Source organism: Lonchura striata, chromosome 3 (assembly GCF_050655825.1).
Source record: "Lonchura striata isolate lonStrDom1 chromosome 3, ASM5065582v1, whole genome shotgun sequence".
In the NCBI taxonomy this organism is placed as follows: Eukaryota; Metazoa; Chordata; class Aves; order Passeriformes; family Estrildidae; genus Lonchura; species Lonchura striata.
The window spans coordinates 43,167,346-43,190,583 of record NC_140705.1 but is presented as its reverse complement, the minus strand read 5'-3'; the positions used below and the strand labels follow the sequence as shown (position 1 = coordinate 43,190,583).

Sequence of the window (23,238 nt, the reverse complement as noted above, 5' to 3'; positions counted from 1 at the left end):
TTTGAATGTGTTCTGACAGTGACTAAAAGTTTTGTGTGTCATATTCTAGAGTATAACTGAAATCTGTATTTTTATATACAACTTTAAATTATTTGTTATGTTTTTTTAATTGGTGAGGAAATGAAGGGAACTTGGTGCTTTCACAAGTATGGACAAGATGTTTAAGCAGCCTGTTGCAATCATTTTCTTAATTAAAATTTACACCTGCAGTTATTGCTTACCTAAAACCACTGAAGATGTATTCTTTCAAGAAAGATCGCCTAATCTTAGTTTCCATTTCTGGATCTATTTGTTTCTAGGTGCAGGGTGCCCTGTTAAAGATGTCTTTGGTATTTCATATAATGGAGTGGTTTCTTGGCTACAGTGGGATTCTTAGGTGTTCTTTTCTATTTGTCTTGTGAGCTTTTGATTGTATGGACTTTTTTTGTGGTATAATTCGATCTTAACAAAATGCCTGTAAAAATACGATGTGTAAACACTCATTTAGGGATTGTTTTTGTTTCAAAGAGTGTTTGGTTGTTGGTGTTTTTTATTAACTTTCATACACTGAGATTTGTTTCTGTTCTACTATGTCCCTTTCTTGTGTCTTTAAAATTGTGGATCTGTTGGAATTAGAACCTCATTCCTCTGAATTAGGAATTCAGAACCTGTATAATTAGAACCTAATTATTCTGAAATTTATTTTGCACAATTCATTCTACAGACATTTTGCATGACAAATGTCACAAATATAAACTGAAATATATCTAAGAAATAATTACAATACAAGAATTGTTTTGAAGCTGTGTATAGTGCCAAACAGAAAAATTCCAGAACTCAGACTCATATTTTGTGACTGGGGGTTTAAATTTCCATTAGATAAGGTCATATAAGAATGTGGACAGTAAACAACCTTCTCTATGAGCTCTGTTAATAAAACATCAAAATTTGGTAATTTTCAAATATGCTAAAAACGGCTCAGTCAGGAGAGGGAGACTCTAAGACTTCTTGTTACTTTCTGCCTTTCCTTGTCGGACTTGCACTTTCAAAAGCTTTGTCAAGAAATATAGTGTGTTTGCAAAGCCTGAGTAGCAAGAAGGATTAATGGATGACTTTCTGTAGTAGCAGACACTATTTCAGAATTTCTGTTGTATGGGTACATGCATGTACAAATGCAAACCAAGAAGCTTCATCAGGTAATTTATATTGTGGTTGTAGCTTGTAATGTTCTTTTAACAGCAGCATTAGATTTTTCTGCGTGTGTGAACTCACTTTTCAAGTTGGACTTCTTTTTTCCAAAGGGTGAATTATGTTTAATTTTTCTGTGTCTTCTTACAGGTGTCTGATGATGGTCGGTATGTCTTGCTGTCTATCAGAGAAGGCTGTGATCCAGTGAACAGACTGTGGTACTGTGATCTACAGAAGGAGTCTCAGGGTATATCAGGTATGTGTTGCTTTGTAAGTTTGCTTCCTTCTAAGACAATATGAGATTTGAAATACCTTATGTTTGAATGAAAATATTTATATATATTCAAATACATGTATTGTTTAACTACCTTGATGCAGAAATTAGATAACATAAGCTCTGCTAGCATTCCATTTTCTGTTATGTATCAGTAGATGAAAAACTCCATTCTTCCTTCTGTAGTTTGTTTAAAAAGTTACAAGGAAAAGTTGGTATAATATAAGCAGTTGTACCAGTGCATGTTCCATTTCATTCTGCACCACTAATACTTTTCCATATTAAAAGTTCTTTTTGTATTTTAAAAACTTCACATATCTCCCTGCAAGTGCTGACAGCACTTTTTTACTAAAAGTGACTAGCTTATAGATTACACTTTTTTCTATGTATAATACTAGGAAATACTAGGAAGTAAAAATCCTCCAGTGTTATTTGGTAGCACCATTGTTACAGTGGAAGGATCAACTCTTATTTCAAATGCGCTTTCATGAAGTGCTCCTTTCTTGCTTTCTAGTTGGAGTAGCCTTTGGCTTTTGTGTATTAGGCTTTGTAGCCACAATGGTATGAGCTGAAAGCATGGCACTTTACACTGTATGGCTGTTGTTAATTGTTGGCATAGTTGGCTGGTTTACTGATTGGTAGTTTTGTATTTCCAGAGTATTGGATTATTGAAAGGTGTTCCCCAATATGTGTTTTGCATAGAACACAACTTAGCTTTTTTGATTCTTGCATCTTCTCTCTTCAGAAACTTCAGAAACAGAGTAAATACTGCAACAGCTCTTCATTTAATATTGGATCTCAAGAAACTTATTCTCTTGTTTATAAACAGAATATTTCAGGCTAAGGAGGGCACACTACTACTGACTTGTCTACAACACACCCAATTCTTCATTATTTGTACATACCAGGTTAGGCAGGGCACCTTTCTTTCTTTTGCTTCATGATCACCTTGGGAACTTATCATCAAGGCACTGTAGAATTCTACATTGCTTGAGCCCTAGATTAAATTGTCCTTCCACGCAGAACACATCACAGTAGCTAGAATTTCCAGTGTAAGGAGTATGGCCTGTGAACATGAATCTCATTCCAGTTGTCTGAAGAGGGCATAATCTACTTCTTCCTAACTAGGAAGTCCATAGCATGTACTACATAGAGCAGACTACTACTATGTGCAGTATATACCACCACTACAGTAAGTACCCATGCTGGTCTGCCCGTTGATCTTAATCTATGAGCTATTTACCATCTCCTGAAAGTTCCCAAGGCAGAACTCCACAATTTCCAGCTGTTCTTTCACATAAAAAGCAACTCACCTCCTCACCTTGTCAGCCTGTCCTTACTAAACAGCCTTTGCCTATCCATGGTAGCAAAACATTCCTGTGAGCTATCCTACCATGACTCCATTATCCCGTTGAGGTCATAGTCCAGAAACTGCACACAGACTTCTGACTCCTCCTGTTTGTTCCCATGTTGTGTGCATCAGTGTAGAGACAGTTCAGGCAGGCACCCAAGTGTGCTGATTCCTCAGTACAGTTTTGGAGTTTTGGGAGCTTTCTCCATGAGGCTGTTCTGCAGGCACCTCCTTCTTTAAGTACTTATGCTTGGAGAGACTCCACTTCAGCTCTGTTTCGTGAATTGCTGTGTCTCTTTCATTCTTACCACCCAGGCCCTTGGCTTGCCTACCCCATCCACATCTTCCCTACTTGTTGAGGAGTCATTTTCTCCTGTTTTTTCTGGTTTAAAGCTCTGCTTACTGGGTTGTCTAACCTGCAAGGATCCTTTTGCCTTGCTTAATCCAGTGGACAACAGTGCAGCAATAGTACAGAACAGGGTAACCTAGAATTGCTGCCAAATCATTGATTTTCCTCTTGGATGTGTATGAATGAATGTGTCCTCTTCCTAACTTGCAGCCTGCTTTCTGTGGAAATAAGAGATACTTAATCCCACTTTGCTTTTGGAAGTGTTGGCTCCCAAATGCAATCAGTGGTAGTGGAAAAGCAGGAGTTGCAGTGGTCCAACCCTCACAAGAATGGGTGGAAGGTCAGTTGGCCAGGCAGATGTGAAACCATAAGCTTGTGGCATAAGTTTAATCTTGTTATACCTTGAAGATTCACTCAAATGGATGCCCTGATAGATTTCTGAGATGTGGAGAATGCTTCAGAAGAAATTTTTCTCATCTTAGACTTGAGCCACTTTCAGTCAAAGTTCTCTCCCCTGTGGATTCTCAGAGATATGAAAGTCAATGAAGATTTGCCTTCCAACTTTGATATTCATAGCAGCTGTCTCCTGTATGAATTCTTGGATGACACTCTCTTTATGCTGAATCTTAATATAATTAAGTTAGAATGACAAATTACTTTATACAAACCCATACACCACTAGGTTTCACTGTTTCCAGTGCTCGGAGACTTATGTCTGTCTCTTCATTGCATACAAGACTCTCTCTGTGTGTTGTACTCATATCAGAGGACTTTTAAGATGCACCCTTCCTGTACATCTGTTTATTTAGATCATTATGGTGTTCAGCAGGGCTTTGTCATCACTGGGAGTTTGTGGCGACCTGAGATGAAGTTTCAGAACCTATTCCTGGATTAGAAGGAACAGTTATAAGCATAGCTACATTTCTAGAGAGCTCCTTAAACAACCTGGTTTTTATTCTGATTTTTCTCAGAAGTGCCATCTGTAGGTCATAGATGAATTCATAGTGTCTTAGACAAGTGTGCTCTCAAGAGTTAAAATAAAGTCTAACAGGGAAGACTTAAATAAATGGGGAAATGCATTGTAATATTGTAGGCAAGTAATATTGGCTGATGGGGAGGTGTATGTTTTAAAGGACCCATAGGGTGGACAAGTGGAGTAATTCTGTTTGGTTTTAAATTAGTAAATCCATCTCCTTGAATGGGCTATTGGCTGAGTTGTGTATGTAATAACATACACAGTATGTTAATATAAATCATACTAAGTTAGTATAAGGCTAACTTAGTCTAAGCCATGTTCATCCAACAGCTGTTGCATCATTGACTGCTTTGAGATCCAAAGTGGGTGAGGTGATTAATGCATTTTCTTACCTTGTACTGTAATGAAGGACTCTGCTTGCTGTGAAATTCTGTGTTGGAGACAAAGTGAGAATAACCTCCAGACTGCAGGTGTGATAAGATGATGGACTGAATGTACCGGTTCAGACCATTAGCTGAGGCTCCTGCTCTCCTGTGCTCCCTCAGGATGATTCAGCCCATGTGGAAAACAAGTATCTCTCTGGACAGATTTGGACCCCTGTGCTGATTGCAAAAAGTGGCTTGTAGCTCACATGCTTCTAAGATTAAAGGGAGAAGAAGAAAAGAGAAATACCTCAAAACTGAAAGCAACTAGAAAAAATTAAAGCTAGAAACCTGAAAAAAAGTACAAATTTGAGGGGAGAGAGAAAATAAACTGATTATGACATACATTTTTGTGAAGAAGCTGTCAGAAAAAAAGAACGAAACAGGACTATGTGAGTGAGCATTAGTTATTTCAGAAATTGTACTGACTAGCAAAGGGGGAATGAGGGAAACTGAAAAATGAAAGAAAATGGATATTATAGGTAGTCTAGGATCTAGTAGATAACAAATCTGATATAGATTCTGTTTTAAGGACAGAGTGATTTTACAGTGAAGCTTCAATTTAGTAACCATGAAGAAGAAGTGAAATAATAATGGAGAGGCTCTTCTTATTTCAGTCAAAATGCTTTTGCATCCTGGAGATGCTTGTTGAAGACAGGGGTGCAAATAAGTCTGACTTTGCAACTGAAAGCTGAAGATGACCATTGAATTCTTACTTTTTTTTTAACACCTTATGAAGGTGATACTGACTACACAGCTTCCTGGACTCTTGAAATTAATTGACCAAGGAAAACTTCTGCTAAGAGACAGGACTATGGTTTTGTAATGAAGAGGAAAAAAGTAACTGAACTAGTAATCAAGGGAAAGGACCTAATATATGTAATGTACCTCAGAAGTGAAGGAACACAACTGGTATTACAAACAATCTTGTAGCAATTTTGTACTTAGGTTGTTCTGTCCCCCTCTTTTTTTTATCCTTCCTTCTGTAATAGACCTCTTATATCCTTGTTCCTTATATCACTTCCAGTATTTGGACCCGTCCTTGAAAATCCCACAGAGGCTGGTTATAGAAGTGTCCTTTATACTGTTTAATTTCTATGAGATACATCAGAATTTAAGTGCTGTTTTAGCAGCAGGTCAGGATAAAGGCACATGTCTGTATTTATGGACTAAAGCCACACTATGGTCGTAGAAGCTCCTGTGCTCAGTGAATGACTATGTCATTCTGCAGCAGCATCCTGGCTGTATCAGCAAGGATGAATAGGCAGACCTGACTTCCCTTGTCTGGATGGAGCAAAACAAAGGTCAGGACTTCTTCAAATATGAAGGAATCACAATAATAAACTATTCCTGTGTAAGTATTTTATAGGCTAGTTACCTGTTACTAGCTCTTCTTGTACTGGATAGCAGTATTGTGATTTCTAGGTTGTGGCTCTTGGATTCAGTGAAAGCCATTTGTGTTTCTATGAAGTGAATCATAGTTTGGATCCTTTTGATAGTATATTGTACAGCTTATTTAGAAATAGTGATTGTTTTTATAATTTTCTCATTTCACTGAGACTGAAGAAAAATATTTTGAAAAATTCATGCAATCTGGCAATATTGCAGTGGATATATAGAGGGTGGTATGTGGCAAATTTTATATGATCAAATAAAAATTTAAGTTCTCTTTCATGTATAGACTTTACTGATTAGTTTTTAATTATTTTAATTTGTGGAGACTTGTTTGATTTAGCTGAACTAGTCTACTGCACACAGCTGGACATATGAAATTATATACTCATTAAATATTTCAAGTGTGCTGTCAACAAATTTCTCATACTTCTGAATTATTTGTATTGTAAGATCGTAGTTTAGAAAGAGTAAATGCACTGTATTTAAGGGTTGTTAGAATTAAGGTTGGCTAGCTGATTTGTGGGTTTTGTTTCTAACTTACTGTAGGTTAGAAAGGTGGCACAATTTTAAAAAAAATATTTCTACTTATATGTTAGGAGACCTTCTTGCTCAGAATAAAGTTCATTTTGTCTGTCAGAGACAAAAAAAGGCCTTTTCCCTCAAAGAGCACAGTAGCTGGTTGAATTATTTTGCTTAAATTTGCAGGGTGGAGTGGGGAAGCAGAGTGAAAAGGGGGATGGATATCCATCTTGGGAAAAGAAAGAAGAAACAGGAGTGCGAAATTAAACAGTATGTTTCATGTGTGGAAATAAAAAATGCTTAATAAATATCTTCCTGGTAGAACTTGGAAGATGGCTGTGAATTCAGGGATGAGTCAGCTACTGTGGGAATCATCAAGCAGCACAATATAGCCATAACAAGCTTACAGGAGCTCAGGTAGTTCTTTCCCCAGTAGGTGAAAGGAACGTGTAATCTTCCGTTTTTACCCTTACGGCATGTTTTTATGGCATACTCTTATGGCCTGTTTTTATAGCAAGAAAATATTTACTTTTTGAATTTCAAATTAAATTTAACAGTTTGTGGCTGCTTTGAAAAGATTAATCCAACCACATAAGCTCATTCAGCCGAAATAACAAAGCTGTAAAACCCTTTTTGCCTTCTTAAATTGTGAACTTCTTCCATATATATGCTCAGTTATGTACCTGTCCCATTTTTGCTGTCTGCCTAGACAATACAAATAAAAAAGTAAATTTGCACCTTTTCAATCCAAGAAACTGAAAGGGAAGATCCAGATTTTTCCACAAGAATCATCAAGAAGTGGAACAGAATGATTTTGCTAACAATCTAAAGTAAATTGCTTTGAAGAAGAGGAAACCTCTGGTTTAATTTTCTCATAAGTTATCTTTTTATGAAATATGGTTAGTCCAATATTTGCCACTTACTTTTTGCTTTAGTAATCTTGAGTTAATTCATTTCATTACCTTCCTGCACAGCATGAGTTATTGCTTCTTTTTGCATATGCTGGCATTAAATAATAAGTGAGGTGATAATGATGTCATCAAAGACTTTCTGGAAGAGAGAACATTATATTAGTTCTGTTGTACTGAAGGAAGTTGTGTCCTGTGCATTCACTGATTGTTCATGTATTTCTCAGGCTGTGAGTCAGTGGATGTTAACTTGTCCTGTGTTGAGTGGGAAATCATCTTAGTCTCTGAATGGAGATCACATCTAATAAATGAGAATAGACTATTTCTAAATGTTCAGGAGACTTAAAAAGATTTAACTTGTATATTTCTGCATCTGAAAATTAAGGTGTGTCAATAGATCTTCCCCCTTTACTATATGTCATGATGTTTTTGTCAACAGCTATAGATTAATCAAATTTGCCGTGCAGTCTCCTGTGACATTCCTTGTCAGATTGTTTTCCTCTGAAGATAATCTACACAGCAATGTTTCTGTTTCTTTCCATGAACAGTACAGGAAGTATCTGAGCATCTTTTCTGCCTCCCAGATTAACGAAAATGTTCTTCATGCTTTCCTATCCCCCTTCAGAGGGTTTCTACTGTATAGACTGAGTTACATTCCTCTTCAAGTGGTCAGGTTGTTTGCTAGGTTTTTAAGCAGATCATTGTGAGCTACTTGTGCCAAAAATGCTCCTTTTGAGAATAGAAAATCACTGTGATAAGTAACCTATGACAAATAGCTTCATTTTAATGAGGATTTTAAATTAGTCTGAAAAGATAGAGATTTGGAGAGATATTGTTTCCCTTCCATATTACCATAGACGTTTTGTGACTCCCCTCCGATTAACCGAGTTCACAGCATAGTTTTTGTGACAAAACTCTTTGTGTTAGAAATGACCAGGTTTACTAATTGGAATTTTTATGTTTACAACTAACTTAACCAAACACACTTTAAAAAACATTTTTATCTCATATCAGTATTTTACAAATACTCAAGACCTGAGGTCATAATTCATAGTATTGTGGCAAGATAGTGTTGTGAGAAGACCCCCTGGGAGAAGACAGCTGACTGCTCTTTGTCCTTGACTTTAGCTCCTTGTGGGGTGAGATTTAGAAAGATCAGGGACAAAATTATGGGATTCTTGTCCAGATTTGACCACTCTGTCAGCTAACTGATAAGGTTTACTTTTGCCTTATGAATCAGTAGCAGGAGTGCAGTGCCTGTTGGGTCAGGAAGGATGGCACTCTGGGTTAATGACCAGAAGGTTATTCCCTCTTTCCATACTCCAGATTTCCCTACTTACCTTGCTAAGCTGCTCATAGGCTTTTCAACTCTTGGCTCCTGTAACAAGCATCTTAAAGTGATCTAATGCTAAGTATTTCTTAAAAACCACATATTTACCCAGTAGCTGAGCACTGTAAGGCACAATTTTCGGTAGCTATTTTATCGATCTTGACATGACAGGCAGCACTCAGGTTTGCTTGTTTGTTGAACCAGTCAAACAAGAAAACTTCTCATGACTCATGAATTTGCTTAACTGTTCTCAGTATACCTGAAAATGTCTCATAGTAGCCAAACAGCTGGATACACAGTAATCAAGCAATTATTTATTAGTAAACCTTTTGTATACTTTACCAAAAAAAACGCAGAAACCTAACCAACCAAAAAAAATCCAAACCCCAACCAAGCCACAAAAACAGTGGGGTTTTTTTTACGTAGCATGTCTCTTCATGCTTCTGTGCCTGGTAATAATTTTGTTTTTCCCTTTTCTTGAGAAATGAGATTGTTTCTTTTTTATTAGATTGTCAGCCTTTATTGTTTACTCTTTTGAATATGTGATTTGGTGCTGTGAAGAAGGAATTTAGCACCAATCTGTTGTGCAACAAGAAATAAATGAAAGCTGTTTAATCACCCTTGGCTATGAACATAGACCAGAATGACATGGCCTACTGGTCTTGTTGAAGTTGTCCTTAGTATTGACCTTTTTCTTTATTTTGTATTGTTGTAGCAGCTGGGAAGCCTAATGAAAAGGTCAAGCTCCACTTGTGAACACTGTAAAACTGTTTTGTGATTGAGTTCAGAACTGACTCAAAACTCTGGGCAGAGCTCCACTTTACTCTTCCTGGGGAACCTGAAGCCTGAGAGCAGAGGGGAAAAAAAAGGGATATAAACCAGCATGGGGTGCTGAAGAGGTGGCTCTTATAACCTTTGGGTGTGTGGAAACATAGCCTTAATGAAAATCTGCAGTGATTTCTGGAATTCAAAAAGCTGAGAGGGTTGGCTAATTGGAAAGCACACCTGAGTTGTTGGATTGGAAAGGAAGCTAAACACAGATTTGTTTTAAATAGGAGGTACATGGGCTTTTTAGAGAGAGAACAGTGATAGGGACTCTTATGCTTGGTTACTGGGCTACTTGGAGGTTGGTGGTTTGTGTCTGCTGGGAAGAGTGTGAGGTGGTGGGAGGACTCATGTAGAGGAATAGGAGCTAGTGAAAAATACTTGAGAACTACTGTATTGAAAAAATGTGATAAAAATGGAGCAAACACAGAAGTTCACAGCTTGCTGGCTGCTTAGTCATTGTCAGCTGGAATTGCTTTGTATTAGACTGGCAGGGAAAGGTTGCAAGAAAGAATTTAAGAGCAAGGCTAAGAGTCAGATTTTTGTTGTTGTTGTTTCTTTGATTTCTTTTTTTCCCCACACTAAAAAAGCATGTATGTGACTTGAGGGCAGGTTGAAAAAGGTAATGTTTGTCCACATCAGTGTTGAAAATAGGATTGTTGGCCTTTTGTATTTTAGTTTAGTCTTGCAATTTATCAGGCTCTCTTAATAAATAAATAAGCAATGAATAGTGCTATATACAGTAACATTAAAGGGATGAGTCAGTATGTGCTGTGTAGCCTGAAATAGTGGATCAAAAACTTTATAATGAAAATGAACAAGAGGCAGTGAGGTGACAGTAGACATCAGCTATAAAGTGGAATGTGTTGAGAGGGAGAATACTCTTCCATGTTTTGAAAAACTTTTTTGTGATTGAAGTAACTTTAAAAAAATACTTCAAAATGAATATCAAAACAAGGCTGTTGTATCCTAACAAATGGGAAGAAAAGAATTAGTTGTCTTGAAAAATATGTGGAAGGATCAACAATAGAGTGTTTTAAGAAAAATATTTCATATCCCTTAAATGTCAATTTCAAAGTCTGGTTTTCACTGTATTTTTTAATTTGTTATACATAAATTTATAGTTCATATGTATTTATTTTTGTAAGCAAATTATTAGCAATAAAAATAAATAAAATTAGTGACAAAAAAAGCACCATGGGGCGTCACCTACTTGAATTTCTGTAAGACCTTTGACGTGATCCTCTACCATATCTGTCTCTCTAAACTGGAGGGATGTTAATTTGATGGGTGGATGAAGTTGTGATGGATGATCACATCTCAGGGGTAGTGGTCAACAGCTCAGTGTCCCAAAGGACAGGGGTGATGAGTGTCTGTGGTCTGATGGGACCATACATACTGAGGGGACCCATACTGGGAGCGGTGCTATATCGACAGTGGGATCGAGTGCACCTTCAGCAAGTCTGTGGGCATCACCAAGCTGGGTGGTTCTTCACACCTGAATGACAGGATACCATACAGATGGACCTGGACAAGCTCAAGGAATGGACCTGTGGGAACCTCATAAAGTTCTATCAGGTCAAGTGCAAAGCTGCTGCACGTGTGTTGGGGTAACCCCCTTTATCAATGCAAGATGCAGGATGAAGGGATTGACAGCAGCCCTGCTGGCTCTGAGAAGGACTTGGTATTAGTGGATGAGAGGCTGGACATGATGGAGCAATGTGCACTCCCAGCCCAGACAGCCACTTGTATCCTAGGCTGCATCCAAAGCAGCATGGGCAGCAGGATGAGGGAGGGAATTCTGTGCCTCTGCCATGCTCTCATGAGACCCCATCTGGAACACCACATCCAGCTCTGGGGACCCCAGCACAGAGAGGACATTGACCTGTTGGAGTGGACTCAGAGGACAACCACGATGAAGATCAGGAGACGAGCACCTATGACAAAAGGCTGAAAGAGCTGTGGTTTTTAAGCCTGGAGAAGATAAGGCTTCAGGGAGACTTTGCTGTTGCTCGCAACTTCAAGGGAGTCTGTAAGAAGGGTGGGAACAAACTTTTTAGCAGGGTTTGTTCCCATATAAAAAACAGTAATGGCTTTAAACTAAAAAAAGTGTAGGTTTAGATTAGACAGAGGGAAGAAGATTTTTACAATAACTGTGTTAAAACATTTGAACAGGTTGCCACATCATAGAGAGGTGATGGATGCCCTATTCCTGAAAACATTCAAAATCAGGTGGGATAGGGCTTTGAGCAACTGGATCTAGTTGAAGATGTCTCTGCTCATTGCAAGGGGATTGAAATAGATGACCTTTAAAGGTTCTTTCAAATGCAAACTATTCTATGAAATTAAATAGCTTGCTGTTAATTTGAGCAAGGACACCTTCATGGTGCTACTCTCTGACTGGGCATTGCATCTATAGATCACAGAATCATAGAATGTTGAGGGGTTGGAATGGACCTCAAAGATCATCCAGTCCCAACTCTACCTACCCTGGACAGGGGCACCTCTCTTTAGACCAGGTTACTCAAAGTCTTGTTCAAGCTGGCTTCGAACACCACCAGGGTAAACACTATTCTTAATGAAGTTATTTTTTCAGATGAGGCATTTGTACTTTCATAGTTTTATATTGAAGAAAGTGTAGTGTGAGGGAGAGAGATTAGCTTTGATGCTTGCTTTTCTGTTGCTATGTTCTGCTGTCTGAGTGCATGAGCTATAACTCTCTCAAAATGAATCATATATATTCACGTCTCCTGTCTTCTGAGTGATTATCCCAGTGGAAGTAAAACTGGAGCCTTGAAACTGATTGAGAAATGTCTTCTCATAAAAGTGCATGATTTCTGTCTTCTGGATTAATATTTGAATATATCTTGACACGTCTGAACTTTTTAACGCAAAGGAATGAGGATTGCTTCCTTCCATTTATTTATATTTTAGATGGCAAATACATTAACTTTCCATGATCATTGAGTAGCTGTCATCTATCATCTGCAAAATGAGTCATACCCTCTCAATACAAATACGAAAGTTGCATTCCTTTTAAGAACATCTTAATATCTTCTTTACAGTATTTCCTCTCTCAGATGTTTATAAGTGAAGTCAGGTCCCAAGACAGAGAGATCTTGCTTTTAAAGAGAGTCTAAATTGTTTGAAAATCTTTCTTGCCCTTGGAGATCAGAGTGAAACAATTAAATATTTGTGGCTTTGAAGAAAAAAGAGGGGAAAACCCTATTTCTTTTCCCTAGTTGCCTTGCTCAGAGCAGGGGCTTGAGAGGAAGCTGAATATTGCATGATTCAAGAAGGAATTAGATTCTGATGTAGAAGTAGATGTCTGACTGAAGGACTCTGCCATTCAGTTCCCAGAATATGTTATGAACATGCCACAGGGGCCCTGAAACAGTCTCTTCCGGTCTAATGTGTGCTGTGTACCATGAGATTCTGTCTTCTATTGAATGTAAAACCTAGTGTGGATTAGTACTGTGAAACACTAGAAGAGGTTGCCCAGAGAGGTTGTGAATGCTCCATCCTTGGAGGTATTCAAATCTGGGTTGGACAGGGCTTTGAGCACTTGGTCTAGTGAAACGTGACCCTATACCCATGGCATGGTGGTTGGAAGTAGATGGCTTTTAAGCTCCCTTCCAACCCAAACCATTCTGTAATTCTATGAAAATCTAGGAGTTAAAAAATCATGATCTTTCTGTGGTATAAGTTTATATATTTAATATGTGTACTGTAATAAAATGTGGCATAATTTTTTGGATTAGAAAACCCGTCCCATTCTTATGAGCCAAGCCTCCTGGTTCATTTCCTGAGCTTTCTCAGCACTGCCCCATTTGTGGAAAAGCTGTCTTGCAAAAAATGACAAGACAGAATGGAATTTATAGAGATGAGGATTTATATCTTCACCTGATAATTTTGACTGTTAGAGCCCATTAAAAAAGCCAAATGCAAGTGTTTGCCTTTTGAAAACTTTCTTTCCCAGTGTCAGATAATCCTACCATTAAACCTTATCTCTCCAGTACATAGAGGTTATTTGCCATTTGTTTGGCCTTTACACGAAATATGGAAATATCAAGAACATTTAGTGAAGTGATTAACAGTGACTCTCAGCCACTCTATCCTTTCTGTCTAAAGAGGGTTGGTAACAAGACCTTGTTATAATTCATGCTCTTACCAATTTGTTCAAATTAGCTTTTCCTTCTCCTATAGTTGTCATTCACAGACCTGCTTCATCACCCAGATCTCTCAGCAGACCGTGGAATATTTTACTATGTCCAGAGGCCAGTACAAGATTGAGGGCATATTCTGTGATGCTTACTGAAACAATTTCTCTTTTGATCTTTTGTGGATCCAAAAACTTTGTTTAAAAATTTTGTCTGTATACTGAATATTGATTTAGTCTTTTGCAGAAGTCTAGCTCTGTAAGATTACCATTTTCTGTTGTGTAGTATAGCATTATTGTCCATTGAGTTCTACCTGCAATTCCTATTGTAATGTAGTAATGTGATGATGAACAACTGATTGGTATAAAACATACAGGCAAAACCATCTGTATCTTTTCAATGGTGTATTTTAATAGAAGGACTGGCAAGGGAAAGGATTGGGGTATAGCAGCAGTGTACAGGAAACTACCCTGCTTTTCCTGTATATAATAAATCTGTCTGATTGTGTGCTTATGTGGATTAAACTGAAGTCTTCAGCGTTTCAGGTGTTAAGAGTAGCCTTAGACTATCCAAATACCACTTCTCAGTGATTCTTCTCAAAGACACGTTCTCAGAGGGCTGCTGGTTAAACCTATAAATTCCATATCAAGATCCAGTTCTTCAACTCTTTTCTCTCCTTTTTATGAAGAATGGATTTAATGTCTATCCTTCACCTTGTTTTTCAAGTACTTATTGAAGTCATAACTTGCAGACATACTGTTCTTTTTGTTACTGAGAGGCAAGGTCAGAGTGCTGGACATGGGGGGCAGTGCCATGCTAGTGAACTAAATGGGCCTGTCCCTTCCTTGTGTTGCCACTGGCATGAACTGGGAAGAAATGGTGTCTATCCCCATCACTTTTCAGCCATGTAAGTGCCCAGTAACTGCCTGTGTTTGTCATTAGGTTGTTATTTCTACCCCAAAGGAGAAGGCTAAGCAAGGGGATCTGAAGCAATGCTAGAATATCCCTTTCAGTCACAGCCACAACCAGGTCACCTGCAACCAAGCATAAGGAAGCATCTTCTTATGGCTGAGAGCTGTGTCATTGCAAAGGATTTGTTCCTCTCACTGGAGAACTGCAGCACATCCTCTGTGCAGCAATGATGTAAGGGCTGCCTGTAGTTGCCTCGTTCCTGCCTGATCCTGGATTAGATGTTGGCATATTTAACCACTTCAGTAAGACAGTAGTTTAGAGGTAATTAATCTGTAATATTTGTCTTCTAAGGACTGCATAAAAGCCACTTTAATAAGATGGATGCTCCTGTTTTTGTATAATAACAGCTAAGTGTACCCCTTACATCAACCCTCTCACTTTTTTACTAGCTGCTCATTTGGGAATGGATGAATGAGTTGTAAGGAAGCAATGTAAATCCCTAGTGTCACATTATTGTCCTTTTTCTTCATGAAATCCAAGTTCTGTTGCACTTGGAGACTACAACTATTGTGCACATTTGCCATTAAAAAAATGTGTTTTTTCAACAATCTGGCAATTTCTTTTTATGAAGTCTTGTACTTCAGTATGATGGTTTCATTCTGTCAGATACCAGTATTGTTATGGTGTTACTCTGCAGTTAAAGTTTTTATTTACTAAAATGCCATGTGACTTGGGGTCTTGAAATGGTTTCATGTTGTTTATTAGGATTCTCTGTAGAATAGATTTGCTTTGTTTTTGCTGGTCATCAAAGCAGGTTTTTTCTGTGGAACTCACAGCAACTGCAGTGACTTAGCAGGAGTTTGCTTTTAACATGAAATCTCTTGGGCAAAACTTCAGATCTCAGGAAAAATCAAGTTTAAGGGGCAGTGTATTCACTCAGGATACTAAATTGACTGGATTGTGTGGAAAGTTTGTACTACAGCAGCACACAAAGTGGAATTTAATTACTTTGCATGAAGAGACAGGGATGTTTTCTTTAAACCAAAATGGCAATTAAGAGATACAAACTTTATGAATGTACCAGGCCTGACTATACTCTGTTATTACATCTAATGGGTTTTAAATGACCTTAGTCATCTCACTGCTTCCTCAATTATTCTTTTATTTTTTTTCATTTACAGTAATTACAGCTTGGCTATGACTACTTGCATTATTCTGCTCAGTTTTTAATATTATAAAATAAGCTGAAATGCTTTTTTATTGATATAAACATTGCATTACAGAGATTCACACACAGATTTATGAACAGTTTATTTGTTTATACTTAAAAGCAAAGAGCCAACTTGTAGCTTTAGGAAGGGGACAGACAGTGCACTAAATGTTTTTTTTAAGATATAAGAGCTTTAGTTTCACATACCAATAAGGATTCTGATTTTTCAGCACAGCTAATGTATGATGCTTACAATAGTAAGATTGGATGATAGGTTGGGTTGTACATATAACAAGTATATCACATATCTTATCTAGCCTTGCTGCTTTTTCTTTCTACTAGCCTCTCAACCTATTGCAAAACAGGAAAATGTGAATGAAAGGCAGTGGAGTCTTAAAATCATATCTTCAGGTTGAGTCAATACTACCCACTCTGTACCACAATCTGAAACTGAGGCAATTAATTTTTGAGAGAAGTCTGCTTCTTTTACTGAGTGGGATATTCTAGGAGATTGATAGGCAAAATGCAGTTTCTTTCTTCAGAAACCCAGATGTTTCTGCTTGTCGCTGTTGAGTAAGAAATTACACAGACTCACCAGAAGGCTGGTTTGCACAGCATTGCACTTTACTTTGAAATTCTCTCTTTTATGCACTGTTCCAATACAGATAGACCAGATTGGTCAATTAATCAATACATTTCACCTGATTGGCTAATTAACAAAATGCCTTTCTTATAAACAATCTTTGATAAAAACAGGAAAACTGAGAGTAGAAAAACAACACCTGCAGGTTATTTAGAATAACAAGCTATCATTGTTTTTCTTCAAATCCCTAAAGTCTCACAAGCTGATTATGGGAAAAGTTACCTACTTTCCTGGTTCTCTGACCAGGCTGTCTCATCTACATTTGCTAACTGTAGTTGTCCTTTGATGGCGACAAATTTCTGCAGAACAGCATTTCAGGAATGCTAGTTCTGAGTTGAAAGAGAAACTTCTCGTTGAAGTTTATTGTACTAATTCCAATAGCATAATTTCTATTCTGTGGGAAGTTCTGGGCTTTTAAGGAGAATGGAAAACTTTCCATTCAAAGTAAAATTTTTTGCAGGAACTAAAATCCCCAAACATATCTTCATAATTAAATAGTAATTGTAGAAAAGCTGTTAAAAATAAAATTGCACTTGAAAGCTTAGTGCAGTCTTTCAAGTCAGCTGCAGCCCTTCATTCTAAGTCTGTTGAAAGGGGCATTTATGAGCTCCCTTGACAAGAGCCTGATGCGCTCGGTGGCATTGGCTTCACAGCAGCCCCTGTGGTAGGAGCATTGCTGTGGCAAACATCTGAGCTCTCCAGAAGCCCCTTAGGAAAGCTGGTGAAACACGAGGCATAATTCTGTCAGTATTTTGCTAGAAATTTCTCCAAACCAATCATCTTAACATGTCTGTGAACTGTCATTTTTCCACTGCAGCCTATTGATCTGGAGCAGTCTTTGGAAGTTCTTAATACCTGGTACAGATTCTGGCCTTTCCATAACTGCGCTGGTCACCGGCATTGTTCAAGAAAGAGCCTACAGCAGTTGTTAGGACAGCCTTGCTCTCAGGTGTTGTAAGGTTTTGTTTGAGGAACTGACATTCTGTTTGATCTTGCAGGAATTCTTCAATGGGTGAAGCTGATAGATAACTTTGAGGCTGAGTATGAGTATGTCACCAATGAAGGAACAGTGTTCACTTTCAAGACAAACCGCCATTCTCCAAATTATCGGTTAATCAACATTGACTTCAGTGATCCAGAGGAATCCAAATGGAAAGTTCTCGTCCCTGAACATGAGAAAGATGTTCTAGGTAAGAGTTCATGTCAGGTTAAAGACATTAGGTTCTGCTTTCTCCAAATTAATTCAGTAATTAGTCTGTTGAATTATCTTTTACAGACTTTCTTGCTGTTTTCCTGTGTTAAAACTTTGTTTAGCATTTGCAATTAAAAGACTTGCTGAGATACAAGTTATTCAGAATATCTCTTTCTCTCTCTAACGTCTTGTGTGGCCCTAATAAAGTTGCTTCATCTGTCCTTGTTTCAATTCTGTGTTTGTAGGAAATGAGGGGAAAGTATTTTCCTACTTCATGTCAGTGAAATAAATATTTACTAGACAGTCAGGAATTACAATAAGAGGGACTTTGTAAGGAGAAAGAAGGGAAAGAGCAAATCTGGCAGTACTGCAGCATGCTTTGAACAGAATTGGTCAGAATTTGAGACAGGATTTCTTTTGTTCCTGGAATAAGAGGAGTAAACAGTACTTGAAAAAAAAAAGCCTCAGAAAAGCATAAGGGCATGGAGTTCTTGAAGTATAGAAGGCCATTCAAAACATAAATATTTGGTTTTTGATATAATTAAAATAAAGGTGTATTTTTTAATCCCATCATTTTCCAGAAGGTTCTATGAAAGCTTAGAATTAGTTTCAGATAATACAGAAGACCCTCCTCTGAGCTGTTTTTGACAGATGCCTAGTGTACATTTATGTAGTTTGTTCTCCATACAGTACAAGGTACAATTATGTACAAGGTACTAATTATCTGACTAGCATAATTAGTTATTCAAAAATACTCTGAAGTTTTATTAATCACTTTTCATACAAATTCCTTCACGTTTGCTACTTTTCCAGTGAAGAGCTGCTTTGCAGAATGAAAATGTAGAATTGTGTATCTGATTTCATATATGCATATACAGTAACTTCTGTCTTTCCTCAGAGACAAATCTATTTTACTACTACTCCTAAGTTATCTTAAGGCTTCTGTCACTTAAAAAATTATTTCTGTCTGCAGTTCACAATGTGCCCTGTGTGATTTCTGCCACAGCCTAGGTGTCCCCAGTGTGACATAAATGTTGATTCTAAACTTATCCAGAATTGTAGTGATGTTGCAAATGACTGGACTCTAGAATATCAAGAGAATTTTAGTGTATGGAAATGTAGCAAATTAGAGCTTGTGAGGCACAAATCTTTTCTTAAGATTGGGAACTATTTGAATCAAGAGCAACCTGCATCTTAAATGAAGTATGTCTCAAGTCATAAGCAGAGAATTAGTAGCAGATGTAAGTGAAAAATTGCTTCTAAGTCTTAATTTTGGTCATGTGCAAATACACAGGCAATGTTAAGCAATGTTTAAGTTATGAGGGACAGCAGTTTATAAAGTGGGGCCAAATTGAAAAATTGACTTGGACGTGGTGAGTGTCTAAACAGAATGGGACAGAAACCTGTGACTGACATGAAATGTGGTTCATATGTGTGGACTTACATGGAAAATGGTCTAGGCAGCCAAAGGAATTTTGACCAGTGTCTCTGTAAGCACTGATTATCTATTCCTTCCCAGTGAGATAAATGCCAGATCTGGTCTTCCCTACACTGTGATATTTAGCTCAACTTCATTTTGGTTTAATTCTAAAGGCAAAGTTGTGATGAGTTCATGTTTGTGCACAAACAAAATTAATGCATGCAACATTTATTTAATGCCTTATATATGACAGCCTTGACAGTGCAGACTTAACAAGAACTGCACTACAAAAACTGAAAGCTCAGATGAATGGGTTTACTGAGGACACTGGCCTTCTGACTGTAAACCCAACAGGCATTCAGCTCTTAAACACTTGAAAGCAAGCATAATCTGTCTATAAAAGCATCAGGATGACTTCCAGGAATATGTTATGTGTCATTAATCTTTTACTGTAGTTGAATGTGAAGCCAGAACACATAATCATACGTCTACTTCCCTCTATCGCTTTTTGGAGTTATATGTAAAGAAATTGGATTGAACTAACAAATGAAAGAGTCTCCGTTAGAAGATGAGTTTTAAGTAGATCTTAATAAATATATAGTAGATCTTACAGAAAAGTAAATTTAAATTCATAAGTTGCTTCTTTATTACAGATACTTGCAGATTAGTGTTACATCCTTAGTATCAAGATATGGGAGTTTTATCATGTTCAGGAAGTTGTACACCTGAATAAATAAAAAACTTCACTCCTTCACTTGATGTAGCCAGCAAGCAAGCCAGTCTCCATATCAGGCTCTTTTAATCATTACAAGCTTTGTTCAGGAAGACATAATTGTAGTGATGACAGTTAATGATTAATTCTTGAAAACCTTGGAGTCAACTGAATTTGATCTGGGTGATATAGAGATGACAGTGTAATGAAGTTCCTTCTACAAAAGCTAAGACAGCAGTGATTCAGAGGGTAAATGGGTATTACTGCTTTTTACTTACATGTGGGAGTGACTTTAACAAGATGTAATTTAGCTGTATTAGTATTTCTTCACAAGCATTATAGTTAGTGGTACCCTAGGTTGCAAATGTGTTTTATTGGGATGTATGACCTACCTGAAAGACATAGCCTGTTCATTTCTGTGTCTTAACTTAGATTCAATTTCATAAAAGCTGCAGTTAAATAGATTTGTTTACAAATAATAAACAGGATTTAAATTTAAGAATCTCTACCAGTATCCATCACGGGCATAAAGAGATGTTTTACAAAGTATCATTGTATTCTTCAAAAGATGCTACAGCTAATACAATCTAACCAAGAAATATATACACATGCCTGCATGATGGTGTGAATGTCATTTGGTTTCCTCAATATATTCTTTAAGATAGAGTTTTCTATTGGCTTTGAGCCTTTCTTTTTCAAGAACTGTTTATAAGTGAGATAATTTGGGAAATAAAGGGAAAAATCAAGCATAGCCCTGCAGTGAGGTTATACACTCACTTCATTTTACTGCTGTCAGCAGGGATTCTACACAGAGATATGAGGTAAATTTAGATCTCTACTCTGTAAGCTGAGGGGAAGAAAGAAATGACAGCTATTTTAAAAGGAATTTGAAGAGGGTACCTCAGAGCATATTGTAGTGTGATGAGACTAATTTCCTTCCCTTTGGAGTTTGTTTATAAAGTGTTAGTTTTAATTTTCAGGGAGTCTGAAGTAAAACCACAGGAGAAATTCACATCTGATGCTGAACTTGTGCTTTAAATGACCATACAGCTGCAAGAAGCATGCTGAATTAAAAAGGCAGCTATGACACCATAAATGTAGACTGACCATAACAGACCTGCAACCCTAGTTCTAAGGCACAGGATAAGCCTGCTGCGTCTAGAAGGTTAAATTATTTATTTTGAGAACTGTTACACCCTCCGTTGCACCCAGGGTGCTCAGTACTGGTAGAGCAGGGCAACTGGAGAGCAGCAGTTTCTATCCAACCCTTTCCTTGTGGCAATTGGAAAGCAGAATAGATCTCCTGAGTAAGGAGGATTTAGGAATAAGACGTATTCCTGAATATGTTGTAGATGAGGAGAGGATCTTAACAGTTCCTTGAATCTCAGTTGGCCATTTAACAAGCACAGGCAAAGCTGGCAGTGCTCCCTGTACCCTTGTACACATCTGCACACCTAAACTCAGCGCAAGTAAATGCTTCCCTTCCCTCAGCTACAATTCCCAAATGGAAAATAGTATTTTTCTTTATACCTCTAACCTGCTAACTAATTCATAAGTATGTGAGAGATGGAAAGGTAAGGTACTGCAGCTGAAATTTGTGGTTTGGCACTGTAGTGAAGACAGGAGGGAAAGTCTGTAAGGAGCACGAAATCCTTAACTTCTTGAAATTGGTTGAAGCTTTCCCATTAACTTTAACATGGCAAGCTGCCACTGAGAATAGGTTTTCAGTGAGAAGATATATGCTTTATAATGTGAAGGCTTGTCAGCATTTACTCACTTGTTTCAGAATTATTAATGTTTTATTCTGTAAATTGCTCGTGCTTTACCTGCAAGGCTAACCATAAGTAACCTTGAGTGATGGTTAGAGCTCATTGTAGTTGAGATCAGCATTGGTACCTGTTAATCTGCAGAGCCACTGAAGTTTATGGTCATTCTCTGTGATGACCAAAAAAAGCCACCGTGACCTTCCAGGACTGTCTTGCAGCTACAGCTTTGGCTGTCCATTGAAATACATGAATAATTCTCACTGTACAATACACATGTTGAGTGGACTCATAAGCACAGGGTACATCAGGTAACTCAGCAATTCCTGCTGATGCTCTATGGCTGTTTGGCTCTTCTAGTGGGGTGTGTTCTCCATCAGCATTTCATCTGTCAAAGCATGTTTGTATGTTCAGACACTTCACATGCTGTAGTTAGTGCTGCAGAAAAGAAAGGTCAAAACTGTTTTAAGTCATTAAGGTTAGTGGCACAGATGTTTAGTGTGAGGACTCAACCCTTTTTTTTTCACTGAAACTATTTCAAAAGGTTCTTCATAGCAACATTGCAGGTGCCACATTAGCAGCTTTGTGACTAATAACAGCTGTCAAAATAAAAAAAAGTTTTTGGAAAGTAGCAGTGTATGAATTTTTCAAAGGTTGAACTAGAAGTTCTAGACACAGTTGAACTCAGTTTTCTAGGCCTTGTTAAGAATTGTATCTCCTCTAACCCAAATTCAGCTGTTGCAGAATTGTGTGTAACCTATTGTAGTCACCAAATTGGTCACTGTATTCTTCAGAGAGAACTGGCCAGTACCAGGGATAACTCTTCACACCTGCTTTCAGTACTTAGGAAAGTACTGCCTCCAAGTGTGCTCATCTCTATCTGATGCCTGAAGCCAGATGCTCATGCTGGAGAAGACAACCTCCTAGTGTTTATTGTGTAGTAATATAAATCCTGTGCCTGATGGATGATGGAAGTAGGTAGGTTGATAAATTTTGGTATATCCAGGAGAGTAACTGCTCTGTTCATCAGTATTAACTGAAAATAAATTGACCTATACATTGATGAGGCTTTGGGCAGTTAGCTTTTTGAAAACCATCACTTGTGTGTGTGAAAGTGCTCAGCAAGCAATTCACAGTATCCCAGAATGGGGTATCCAAAATAAATGGTTCACTTGCGCTCTAAAGGTGCTTATTTCTTCTCCCCATTTGTCTGTAAAGGGTGCCTACAGCAATGGTGTCAGACTTAGACAGGAGATTTGAAATCACACAGTCTTAAAAGTTCTTAGGAAATACAGAGGCATGCAGGATGCATCCTGCACTGCACGAGCAAGACCAAAAGGTTGGCTGCTAATGCAACACACCCAACAGTACCTGTGGTTCTCAGTGCTGAGCATGGGAATAACAGAGACTCATCGCAAAGCTTGCAGTCAAAAAATAGCTATTGTTAATAATTCAGCATTGTTTTAGCTTGCTGTGTATATAAGTGTTGGTTCTTAGTATCTTCTTTTACTTTTGGTCTTTCAAGTCTGCTTCAATGTTTAGCTTTTTGCATTTATTTGTAGCTGCCATTACTGTAAGTTTTGGAGGCAGTTAGCAGTGCACCAAACCCAGTTATAATACAGGTACTGTACACAGAAGCTGTGTTCCTAAATTTCATGGGAATGTTTTAAAAATATTTTGCATTGGCTTCTCATCTGTTATCTCCACTTG

General features: G+C 37.7%; 1 protein-coding gene across 1 annotated transcript in view; it reads left to right on the top strand.

The window, feature by feature from the left end:
• The window catches only part of PREP (prolyl endopeptidase), an 83,361-nt gene that overhangs the window by 17,580 nt on the left and 42,543 nt on the right, over positions 1 to 23,238 (top strand). The window contains exons 7-8 of the mRNA XM_021553809.4: positions 1,318 to 1,423; positions 17,440 to 17,631. Coding sequence (XP_021409484.3) covers positions 1,318 to 1,423; positions 17,440 to 17,631 — 298 coding nt within the window. The remainder of the gene's footprint in view (positions 1 to 1,317; positions 1,424 to 17,439; positions 17,632 to 23,238) is intronic.